Source organism: Vitis vinifera, chromosome 19 (assembly GCF_030704535.1).
Source record: "Vitis vinifera cultivar Pinot Noir 40024 chromosome 19, ASM3070453v1".
Lineage (NCBI taxonomy): Eukaryota > Viridiplantae > Streptophyta > Magnoliopsida > Vitales > Vitaceae > Vitis > Vitis vinifera.
The window spans coordinates 10022904-10036024 of record NC_081823.1 but is presented as its reverse complement, the minus strand read 5'-3'; the positions used below and the strand labels follow the sequence as shown (position 1 = coordinate 10036024).

At 31.2% G+C, this 13121-nt stretch overlaps 1 protein-coding gene and 1 long non-coding RNA gene across 2 annotated transcripts; one reads left to right on the top strand and one right to left on the bottom strand.

The window, feature by feature from the left end:
* The first annotated feature begins 5556 nt into the window (after positions 1 to 5556).
* On the top strand, positions 5557 to 6396 carry LOC100853541 (heavy metal-associated isoprenylated plant protein 47). Its single transcript, XM_010646361.3, has 3 exons — positions 5557 to 5772; positions 5910 to 5988; positions 6119 to 6396. The coding sequence occupies exons 1-3, from the start codon at positions 5767 to 5769 to the stop codon at positions 6394 to 6396; spliced, it is 363 nt and encodes a 120-aa protein (XP_010644663.1). The 5' UTR covers positions 5557 to 5766.
* Positions 6397 to 9895: 3499 nt separating this feature from the next.
* LOC109121751 (uncharacterized) lies at positions 9896 to 12355 on the bottom strand. The gene is made up of 2 exons (XR_002029052.2): positions 12262 to 12355; positions 9896 to 10084 (listed from the first exon to the last, which is right to left on the bottom strand). It is a non-coding gene; the product is annotated as an uncharacterized LOC109121751 (long non-coding RNA).
* Between the last annotated feature and the right edge of the window lie 766 nt (positions 12356 to 13121).

Genomic DNA, 13121 nt, shown 5'->3' with positions numbered 1-13121 from the left:
AATCGTGGATTTTGCGATCAGAGTCGGCCATTAGAAGTGATGGAAGTGAGAACAGTGAGGTGCTTTGGATATATATAAGATGCCGGGTTCTTCTCTTCTTCTTCACCTGTGAAGAGTTTTTTTTTTTTTCTTCTCTTCTCCTTCAGCTGTGAAGATTTTTTTTTTCCTCTTCTTCTTTGGCTGTGAAGAGTTTTTTTTTCTTCTCTTCTTCGTCACCTGTGAAGAGCACAAAACAAGAATTCAAGCTTTGAGATGAATCTCCGATTTGATAAAATATATGTTTGGAGCCGTCGGTATCCGGTCACCTCATTCGCCAACCGTCAATCGGCATTCGCTTCCTCGCCTTCCACAACTAGCAATCGGCGGTCTATGCTGCCTCCTCCTACGGCTATCTTACCGGCAAGTCCGACCTCCTTCTCACCGTCTCTGGCCTTGGCTGTGTCCACGGCCTGGCCGGGCCCCCAACGCCGCTGCCAACGCTTGGCCTATGGTGATGATTTCTGGCTCCTACGATCAGACCAACTTCGGTCGCGCGACTTCCAGTAAGCTTGATCAGGTGGCCGCCGTCGAGCCTTTCTCCAAGTTCTCTGCAAAAGCCACTGATATTTCCCAGATACCTAACGAGCGTTTTTAAAGTCCTGGATCAAGCTCTTTCTGGTCGGCGGTTGGTACTGGATCTTTCAAATGATATTCTCCACCAAACTGTTCCTCTATCCGAATGCCATTTTTTTTTTTTGGTAATTACCATTACAAATTATATTAGTTCTGAGGCTATGTTAAGCGATGGTGGTTAATTGCTAGATTTTCAACTTCACAAAATATAAAGGATAATAAACCAACAGTGATTTTTGGAAGCTTTGCATTAAAATCTGCAGATAGAGATTGCACATATAATAGAGATTCAAAAAATTGCTAGTAAAATGTAAAACTCTTTGAGAGAAACAAAAGGTTTGCTAAGGTTTTCTTTGGTTTTTCAAAGAATAAAAGAAATTAAGAAAAAATATTTAAAAAAATATATATTTTCTCATATTTTGTTTTATTATGAAAAATGGAAAAAAAAATATAATTAAAATTTTATATATTTTCAAATTATTTATTCCTTGTATAAAAAATTAAAATAAATGAAATGAATTTAGATGAATATATAAAAATAATTTATTAACTTTAAATCTATTTTTTATTTTTCTTCTTTTTTTATTATTTTTTCCTTATATTTTTTTCTTAAATTTTATGAAAATCAAACATAAAGTAAGATAATGGAATGCAAAAATATACAAAACATTTTGAAAGTTAAAGAAGTTCAACTAATTTAGATTCCAAGTTATTTTGATTTTCTTGATAAAGCCACTGGCCATTGAGTTTTCATGAATTACAAGTTGGCGGGGGATAAATTAATCAAGTAAGAACATATCATTGATAGCCTTGAAAATTCCTTGCACATGCTGGATGAATATTGACTTAGTCTATGGAATTGCCGTGAGAGGAATATTGACTTAGTCTCCGGAATTGCCGTGTGAGGAATATTGACTTGGTCTATGGAATCGCCGTAGTTATTATGTATAGATCTGGCTGTAATCGAAGTCAAACAGAAGAATTTTGCCCTGAAACTCTCATATATAAGAAGTTAGTCTCTTCCCCTTCTGCATCATTGCCTTGTGTTGGCCTACTGCAAAACATGAAGGTGGGCCTTTTGATCTGGAACTCCATTGATGCTTTTTGTTTATTGTATAGCTTAAGCTGTTCTAGCTGGATCTAAAAAGAAGCATATGCAATTATAGCTATGAAAGATTTTGATATGTTCCTTGTATGATGATGCAGCAAAAGATAATTGTGAAAGTGCTAATGAACTGTGGCAAATGCAGATCCAAAGCCATGAAGATTGCTGCAGTTGCAGAAGGTATGATACACATTTAAACACTATTTTACTTTCACAAGAAGTTCATACAAAGTATAATGCCTTGTTATGTCAAATCACTAATTCATAGTCCACTTGATCGATTTTTGGGCTTTTATGATTATGTGACAGGTGTGATCTCAATGGTTATAAAAGGAGCAAAAAAGGATTTAGGTTCTGGTAAGTTTGATTTTCTTGATAAAAGTCATTGACCATTGAGTTTTCATGAATTGCAAGCTGGCGCGGAATAAATCGAGTAAGAACATACCAATAATTGGCTTAAAAATTCCTTGCACATGCTGCATGCTGGATTAATATTTGACTTGGTTTATAGAACCGCAGCGTTGAGATGTTTAAATACACTTCATCTAATCTCAGTAGTTATTATTGTATAGATCTGGCTGTATTCGAAGTCAAATAGAAGAATTTTGCCCTGAAACTCTTATATTTAAGAAGTCAATCTCTTCCCTTTCTTCATCATTGCCTATTGAGTTGATAGAGATTCAGTCAAAGACTCAAAAAGGCTGCCTTGTGTTCGCCTAGTGAAAAACACGAAGGTGAGCCTTTTGATCTGGAACTTCATTGATGTTTTTTGTTTATTGTGTAGCTTAAGCTGTTCTAGCTGGATCCAAAAAGAAGCATATGAAATTATAGTTATAACATATTTGGATACATTCCTTGCATGATGGTGCAGCAAAAGATAATTGTCGCAATAAGACAAAATAAAATAAGAGCATATAGATTTATGTGGAAAACCTTAGACCAAAAAAACTACGAGAAGAGGAGAAGAAGATCCACTATGTTAAAAATTGGTATAAGAGGGGAGAGTTTAGAGCGACTATGGTAGAAGCATAATTATCATAACCTTAAGACTATACATCATCACACATATACACATGTATATTAAAGAGAATTCACACTTCTTTCTATTCATATTCTATATCTTTTTACAACCCGAGAGGCCTAATTTTAGGCATTCAAAAATATGTAACAGAAAAGTAAATTTACAATCACAATTAAAAGCAATATTTACAAAGATAGGAAACTGATCCTATGATCATGGAAGGCACAAAATCTGGTAATGTTCATGGTGACAGCTAGACTTGAGTTGGCACTTGTTTGAAATTATCAGTTTCCTTGATAGTATCTACCACAAGGGCAAGCCCCCGCATAGGCCCAACCCCTTTTCTACCACCACAAACCCCCGAAAAAGTCTCATAATTTTAGTTTCATCATATATATCGCACCGCAAGCTTTTCGGGTAAGACGAAAAAGAATTTAAGTCACCAAACTCTAATAATTTGTTTGTCTCATATTTCTACATTATTGTTTGCAATTATTTGTTAATATTTTCAAATTTAATGTTGATGTTCTTCATACATATCAAGACCGATTCCATTTCATCATCCTTAATTCTAAATCATCTTAAAGTTCTAAGACTATTCTCTACTTTTCCTTTCTCGATCAAAAATAAGAATCTTTGATCTACTAAAATTAAATAGTAAGTTTGCGTCATTTAGAGTCTGTTTGGTTGTATGATTTAAAAACAATTTTCAATTTTTAAAAATGGAAAACTTTGTTTTAAAAAATGTAACACTGTTTTAAAAAATTTAACACTACTTGGTCATTGTTCTCTAGAAACAATTTTTAAAAATAAGGTGAAAAAGAGAAAAAATTTTAGAAAACAAGTCGAGTTGTTTTCATCAATTTTTAAAAACAAAAGAAAAACATAGGTCCGAAGTTTCTTTTAACCACTCCATCAGCCTACCCATTAGTGTTTCTAAAAGTATATATTAAACTAATTCAAATCATGAAAAGAAGGGTAGCCTTGTCAACATACAACTAATAATAAAAGAGAAGATTAATATGATGCTTGTTTTTTTAGTTTAATACCAAATACAATTTGCTTTCAAAATACTTTAAATGTTTGTTTTTAATTTTTCTTTTACTTGTTACTTATTTTTTAAAAAAATTTGACTGAAAAAAAAATGTAAAACTTGGTTATCTTTAGGTTTTGAAAGTATCAAAGAAATTAAAAAAAAAAATATTGAAGAAAATTATTTTCTCATATATTGTTTTATTATGAAAAATGGGAAAGAAGATTGAATATAATTAAAATTAGTTAAAAATTTATATATTTTCAAATTATTTATTCCTTATATAGAAAAATTAAAATTAATGAAATGAGTTTTGAGTAATATATAAAAATAATTTATTAATTTTAAATCTATTTTTTACTTTCTTTCTTTTTTTTTTTCTTTTTTTTTTCTCTTGCATTTTTCTCTTAAATTTTCTGGAAATCAAACATAACTTGAGACAATTTGCTATATAAATGTACAATATGGATTGCAAAAATATACAAAAGATTTTGGTTGTTAAATTTGGTAGTAATTCTAGAAAATGTTTTTAACATTTTTAACATTTGAATGATAAAAATTTTAAGTGTTAAAAAACTTTAAAACACTTCCTAAAATCACTGTCAAAAGCAGGGTTCAAAGTATCGGCTAAGTCTGGTACAACTCGGTCGAGTCGTATTCACCTTGACACCTGCCGCGACGAGACCGATACTAGATACGGTATTATGCACGAACTCGGCTAGGAATTGGTAAGACTTGGCTGACTCATCTGAGTTTCTGAGTTAACTCGGTTGACTCAATTAGGTTATAGAGAATAAAAAAAAATCGGAGATTGCCCTTTCAAAAGCAAACACCTATTCTAAAATTTTAAATCATCAATGAGAAGATCAAAGAAGAAAAAACCCAACCCATGACCCGTTCAAAAATAAGCGGAGAAACCACCGAAGGATGAGACCATGATTTAGGATTTACTTGCATGATTTTCCTCAAAATCGAGCATTACTAGAGGGTGGAGCTTTGGTGTCGGTAGTGGTGACTCATCCAGTGGACTGAATCTTTCATCGGCGACATTGACAAGACAACCCCCTCACAGTTAGATTGCTCCCCTTCCCGTGTTGGGTCTTGCACGGTTGCAAATTTGCAATTGCAGGTGGTGTTATGGGTCTTGACTCTTGACAGCAATGGTGGTGTGCGAGGGTGGGAGAAGCTCAAATTAGTAAAGTAAAAAAATGTCTTTTATATGAATTTATGAGATATGATTTAATAGTAACATATTAGAAGAATTAGGTCCCGATTTGCTAAAGTAAAATGATATGAAAGGTATGGATGAGGTTTAATGATAAATTAAAGTATTTATATGGCAAGGTGAGAATTAAATCCTCAATTTTTAATATTATCACAAATAATTTTGAGCTAAATGTGAAAAAAAAAATATTGTTTTATTAAATTTTTCAGTTTATTCAATTATATCTATTTTTTAATTTATATAATATTTTTATAATTTTTTGAAATTTCTAATTATCTTATTTTGCGTATCGTACGATACAAAATCGAGACACCGAGACCAATATGCCTCACGACCCTCCGAGTCAATGACTGATACCGCGACTTTGAACCATGGTCAAACGGGCTCTAATTTAGCTTCTAGTAAGTTTGATTTTCTTGATAAAAGTCGCTGTTGGGCATTGAGTTTTCATGAATTGCAAGCTGGTGGGGAATAAATTAATCAAGTAAGGACATACCACTCACAGCCTAGAAAATTACTTGCACATGCTGGATGAATATTGACTTAGTCTATAGAACTGCAGTGCTGAGATGGTCAGATACACTGTCTAAATCTCAAAAGTTATTATGAATAGATCTGGCTGTATTCGAAGTTAAACAGAAGAAGTTTGCCCTGAAACTCTCATATATAAGAGGAAGTCAGTCTTCCCCTTCGGCATCATTGCCAATTAAGTTCACAGAGATTCAGTCAGAGATTCAAAAAAGTTGCCTTGTGTTCGCCTAGTGCAAAACATGAAGGTGAGCCTTTTGATCTGGAACTCCATTGATGCTTTTTGTTTATTGTGTAGCTTAATCTGTTCTAGCTGGATCCAAAAAGAAGCATACGAAATTATAGATATAACAGATTTGGATATGTTCCTTGTGTGATGGTGTAGCAAAAGATAATTGTGAAAGTGCAAATGAACTGTGACAAATGCAGAACCAAAGCCATGAAGATTGCTGCAGTTGAAGAAGGTATGATACACATTTCAACACTATTTTTCTTTCCACAAGAAGTTCACAGAAAGTATAAAGCCTTGTTATTTCAAATCATTTATTCTAGTCCCAGTCGATCGATTTTTGGGCTTTTGTGATTATGTGACAGGTGTGATCTCAGTGGCAATAGAAGGAGCAGAAAAAGATCGGGTTGTGGTGATTGGAGACGGAGTTGATTCAGCTAGCTTGACCCACTGTCTGAGGAAGAAGCTTGGGTATGCGACTCTTGTAAGCGTGGAAGAAGTAAAGGAAAAAGTTGACAAGGGCAAAGGTGATGAAAAGCCAAAGCCAGATCCGAAGCCAGCTCCGAAGACTTGTTGTCAAAGCCAACAGGTTTTAATTGCTAGCATGGGCTATGCAGATGAACCTAATTGCTCCATCATGTGAGGTTTAGCATGGATCATGCCCGGCCTATTAATAAGTTGTACCTTTCTTGTTCTTCAATTAGACCTTGTTTCTCTCTTTGGATGTTCCGAGTAACAGAGATTGCAATTCTCTTAACAAAGGGCTGAATTCATTAAGAAAGCAAACTAGCAAATTAATTAGCCAGGCCAACATCATAACTATCCTAAATCCATCTCCATATATTAGACTGATGAACACCCAATATCAAATCATTATTCTACACTATTCCAAATGATACAAGAAAATAATGGTTTATAACCATTGTGGGAAGACTACTATATGGGGTTAAATTGATTTTTAATTTGATAATGCTGTCTCATTCTTTCACTAAAAGGAAGGCTAGAACTTCCATCTTATTGCTAAGAGCTCCAAGACAACTGTTGATGCCTTTGTAGCAATATTCTGCATAAATGAGCTAGGTCTAACTACATCTGCAAATGGCCCTTTTTTTGGGTAATTAAAATTATAAATTCTATTAGTTATGAGGCTCTATGTTAATCGATGGTGGTTAATTGCTAGATTTTCAACTTCACAAAATATAAAGGACAATAAACTAACAGTGATTTTTGGAAGATTAGCATCAAAGTCTGCGGATAGCCCAAGTGCACCAGTAGCTGCCTTCTGCCCCTCCATTAAGAGTGCGTTTAGCAATAATTATAGAAGTATTTATAATATTTTTAATACTTGAAGAATGAAAATTTTCAATTATTATAAATGTTGAAAATACTTCTTAAAATTACTATCAAACATACTCTAAGTAAATCTTAAGATATTCCGAATTCCCTCCAAAGTCAACTACTAAGGGGCACAAGCATCAACATGCAATATAATTAGGATACTGTTGGACGGAAGCACGTGCTTTCCTGGTGCACGACTAGGTTAATAGAAGGATCTCATTTGAATTCTTAAATGCAATTCCAAAATTCTAGAGTTTAAATACCGTGTGAAAAGAAGAAATTTTGTAGGTCAATTCCGAACACAGCGTTTAGACCTTTAATTTTTAACTAAAATTAATTAGTTCGTCCCTTCTTAGGTATATAACTAAAATTTCAAAGGCACAGAAGACAAACACCATTCATAGTACGGAATATCTCTGGGTCTGGTCCCAAATTTTGGAGAATTGTTCTGAAATAAGAGCTCACAAAAAGGCAAGGATAAAGACTATTATACTCACTACTGGACTTTACAATCGTATATAATAAAGAAGCCCACTAATGAACAACCTACAGCATCTACATAAGAAATCGCACCCAAAAATGCATGTAATCAAATAAACCAAAGAGACAATTAAAAAAGAAAGAAAAAGAAAAAGAAAAAGAAACAAGGAAAAGGAAACCATCATAGAAAGAAAAAATCATCTAACCATACACAAACTACAAAAAATATGAGATTTTGGAACTTTACTTATTTCTTTTTAATTTTGGTGTAAAATGGGAAAAAATATTGTTTATTCATGAACTCCAATAATGCTTTCAAATTTGTTTCACAATTACCCTTAAAAGTAAAGGACAAAATACACAACAATTTAATACCACCTGTTAACAAGTACATGTGTCATTTATTTTTATTATTTTTCTCATATCAATATATCTCCCTTACCACTTGTCACGTTTCCATTTTTTTTTTTTTCCTCTTCTGCCACCATAATCCATTGTCACCTATTATATTTTTAATTATTATTTTTCTTTTTTTTCTTTTATATTCTTTTTTATATGCTCGTGCATTTTCTCATAAAACTTCTTTAATTTAAATTTATTTTTACTCTCTAATTTGTCTATATTTATTGATTTTAATTATTTTTTTGACATATTAAACTTAAAATGATAATATATAATAAATTAAATAAAAACAAAATATATAATGGACAAAAATGAAAATATTATCCCGGCCACAAATAGTAATGATTTTAAATATTAGTTATAATAATACATTTTATAAATTAAGGTTTAAATTTTAAAATTCCATTTTATTATTTAGAAGTTTATGATATAAGATTTTTTATATTAATACTAAACAAAAGATTTATTTATTTTGTAAATTCCATCACATGTAAAAGTAAAAATATCATTGTAACACTATTTTATAATTTACATTATTTTTATTTTAAATTTATCATATCAAAATCACAATAAGTGATGGTGTTTTTATCATTTTTTTATGATTTTAAACTGATTGTGGATCTAACTTTTTTTTGGTTAAAATCTTAATTTTTAATTAAAATAAAATATAAAAGAAAATATATTTTTCATAAAAAATTGTACTTAACTTTTTATATTAATTTCATAAAAAATAGGTACATCCTTAAAAATAATAGGTAAATTAATGCTTAGGAGAATCGGAAACACTATCATACTTATCATAGTGTATATATTCCTTTGGGACCCTCGATTACCTACCCCAAAAAGAACTTTGGGATCCTAGGTATATCCATTCTTAGAGGAACCAAGACTCCTATTTTCATTTCCATGGTTCATATATTCCTTTGGGGACCCTTGAGAAAGAATTAGAGGTTATTCCCCACCCTAAAATGGACATTGGAACCCAAGGTACATCCTAAAGACAATTTGGTAAATCATTTATAAAGTTTGGTACATAATTCATAAAATTTGGCATATCCTTAAAACAATTTTGTACATCCAATCCATGAGCTACCAAGACCTCTATATTATTACCCGTGGTTCGTTTATTTCTTTATGGATCTTTAGGAAGTAATTAGAGGTCGTTCTCTACTTCAAAACGAACTTTGGAACCTTAGGTATATCCTTAAGGAAATTTGGTGCATCGTTAAGAAATTTTGGTACATCCAATCCTTGGCTTATCGAGACCCCTATCTATCTTCCCATGGTCCATATTATCCTTTAGTACAAGAAAAAAAGCCTTCGTTGACAGTTTTTCACTGTCAATGTAAGGTATATCTGTGAAGGTAGGTTATTGTTCATATATGTTATCTATGCCAATGACAAGAAAAGTTTAAAGGTAACTTGACATATACATATGTTAAGATTTTCTCTATTTTTACAAATGATGAAATCTTATTAGTATATGATATGTCAATGTTTCTTTCATATATGTTAAGGTTGGATTCAACTTATATCAAGATTACTTAATCTTATGTCAATGTTAACTCACTCTTTTGTTAAGATTAGTCCAACAAATGTCAAGGTTAGGTATCATATATGTCATGATTAACCCCACATATATCAAGGCTTTTAGATACATATGTCAAGGTTAGATTTTATATATATCATAATTGGCTTATATATGTCAATGTAGGGAATAAGTACAACTATCGAGGTTCCCCTCGAAAAATTTTAACATTATTTTTTTATGAAAAATTGAACCTGTTGCCATGTATAATCAATTTGATATTATTTAAGAATGATAATGAGAATCAAATTATCATGATTTTATATATAATCAAAACATATTTAATATGCATTTAATTATTAATTAAAGCATAAATCAATGAACTCGTTTAAAGTTGTCCCCAATTTCTCTATATAGAAGAAACTCATATAATATACAACGAAATTAAAAACACACTATAAGACAATATACATAAACTTAAATTAAGTTGCCCATGTATATATCTACAACCAAGTCTCTTGCCTCCATCTTAAAGCATTACTTTATAGGAAAGCCTTAAATTTCCAACACCCAAACTTTGAATCTATAGCAAAAAATATAGAGCATATTAGCAAATTAAAAAGAAAAATGTATAATGAGAAGCAATCAAATATCAAGCTTTATGAAGAATTTTAATAGCAAGCTAGCCACTACACCTTTATTAGACAATAATAGATTATTTCTCAATAACACAAGTAAACAAACCAACTCTGAAATATTAAAATATTGATATAGCAAAAACATATAGGCTAAACCTAGGAGCAAAACCTAAAACATAAATCATTTTAACCTAATGAAGTTATTGTTTTGATCCAACTTCAACCAAGATATTTAACTATTTAGATCATTATTATGATTTTTTAACCTAACACTTTCCCTTAAATGTCAAGGTTTCCATCAAACTATACAAGTCAAAGATAGCCTACAAATCATGCACAAATGCTTCATTTGGTTGCTTAGAAAGACCAAGAAAAAAATGACAACACAACCAACTATAGTTTACCAAGCTCTACAGAAAGGTACATGAAAAAAATAAATATGACATCTTATTGAACTCCAAATTTATGTAAATGCAAACTATACCTGGTTTCATCTAAAACTACTCATTTAAGTTTTTTTAAATTATTTTTCTATACAAAAAGAACTTATTCTTATAAAATCTAAGGAACCTCCAAGAACTTGTCTTTCCACATTTGGAGCTTGGAATTTGAGGACAATGAACTGTTGTTGATCACCAAAAAGTTGTTCTAAACAACCCCACCAAAGCCAAAGAATGTGGGGAGCAAAACAACTCTAAAAACCAAAGCAACACATTTGCATGTCTAGAATTCAAATGGCAGCCAAAGAATCTCAAATGCTTACAACTTGACAAGTCCATTTGAGACTCAAAACCAAAAAACCCAGTAACTAAATATTTCAACCATCACACAATCCACACTTTTTCTTCAATAAATCACAAAGCAAACCAGAACGTACCCAGTAACTAAAGATCTAATATGTGGAAAATTTGAGGTTTCTGATCTCAAGTTTAATGTAGGTGAAACCAAAATCAACATAATCTTGATTCAATGATGTTCTACATGACCAAAAGAGGAAAATAGATTATTAGAATTTAACTAACAAGAACAAATAAAAAGATGAAATATTACCATTTCCATACCTTCATTTAATCGATTGAAAGAGGCAAAGACCCATTCAAAGCCACAAAATTAAGTGCCCAGGGAAGAAGAACCCATTTGATTTGAAACCCAACAAGCATGTATTTATCGGTATTTTTACCAATTTTTCAAGAAATTTTCCAATATTTCCTACCAGTCCAGCCCGTGCATAGGATACAAAATCTATCCAATTTTTTTTTTTTTTTTAAAAAAAAACATAAGATGCTATTTGGTAATCTGATCATGATTTGTAGGCAAAAGTTGTGTTTTTAAGCTTGGCTCAAAAATCGTGGATTTGGGGTTCGTGAAATTTAAATCCAATGGCACAAAAGCAAAGAGACCTCTAGAACATATCCAAAAAACACAAGGAGCAAAAAAAAAAAAAAAAAAAACAATTTTTTTGGTTTTCTTTGGGGGTTTTGCATGGATTTTCTCGAAAATCAAACAAGGGCGAATTTTCTCGGAAATCGAATAGGAGATGGATTTTCTTGGGAATCAAACGATGATGAATTTTCCCATAAATTGAATGGGGGAAGGATTTTCTTGGGAATCAAACAGGGGTTTTGCAAAGAGAAAACACAGGGAGCAAATAAAATGCAATTTTTTTGGTTTTCCTTGGGGGTTTTGCATGGATTTTCTTGAAAAGCAAACGAGGATGAACTTTCTCGAAAATGGAATGGGAGATGGATTTTCTTGGGAATCAAATGGGGGTTTTGCAAAGAGAAAACACAAGGAGCAAAAAAAAAAAAAGCAATTTTTGTGGTTTTCCTCAGGGGTTTTGCATGGATTTTCTCGGAAATCGAACAAGGATGAACTTTCTCGAAAATGGAATGGGAGATGGATTTTCTTGGGAATCAAATGGGGGTTTTGCAAAGAGAAAACACAAGGAGCAAAAAAAAAAAAAGCAATTTTTGTGGTTTTCCTCAGGGGTTTTGCATGGATTTTCTCGGAAATCGAACAAGGATGAATTTTCCCGAAAATCCAATGGGGGATGGATTTTCTTGGGAATCAAACGGGGGTTGCAAAAATAATAATAATAATAATAACATGATTAAATTAGTACCTACGAGGATTGAGAGTCGCAGAGAAGGGCAGATTCTCTCGTTTGGAGAGCAACTTTAGAAAAAGGCTTCTTGATGCCCGAGGCCCCAAGTGAGAGAAGCGGTGCCCCTTTTGATTTTTATAGTTAGTAGAGATAAAATAAAATAAAAAATGAAACAAATCATGAGAACAATTTTCCTCTCTCTATATAAATAATTATTAGTTACCCATCTTTATTTTGATTAAATCACATTGAAATTTCCGTTTTCATGGACAATATTTTATGAATTAAAATTAATTTGATAAAATAAATTATTAATAATCTTAATTATTTAAATAAATTAATATTAATAGAAAAAGTTGTTACCACATATTTTTAATAAAATTTTAGAAATTAATCTCAAATAAAATATTTTATATAAATTAATTTAATTTTTCATTTAAAATGTAATAAAACGTGTTTTAATAAAAATATTTAAAAATATTTAAAATAAATATTGTCTTCAACAAGATGGGCTCCCTTCATCTAACAATATGGTGGAACCACATCAATCTTCATTTTGGTACAAAGACTATTGCAATGTCATATGTATTATATTTATATATAAATTATTTTTATTCAATAAATTCAAATATTTCTTAACTCAATTCTAACTTTATACACTTCCAAAATTCATATTTATTGCTCTTAAAATTCAAATATTGAATTTATTGATATATCTATGTCTACCGATGTTTTTGTTTTCGATTATATTTATATCAATTATATTTACAAAATAACTTTAAAATATGAATTCTTACTTATTTTATCATTTTTTGGAGTTTTTCCAAGCATTCCTATAAATTTTAAATAATTTTCGCTCCACCGATATTTTTTCGATA

Bases quoted from the DNA above. Each gene is read 5' to 3' on its own strand.
- LOC100853541 (XM_010646361.3), top strand. The intron at 5,989-6,118 runs GTATGATACACA...ATTATGTGACAG, and splicing joins GATTGCTGCAGTTGAAGAAG to GTGTGATCTCAGTGGCAATA.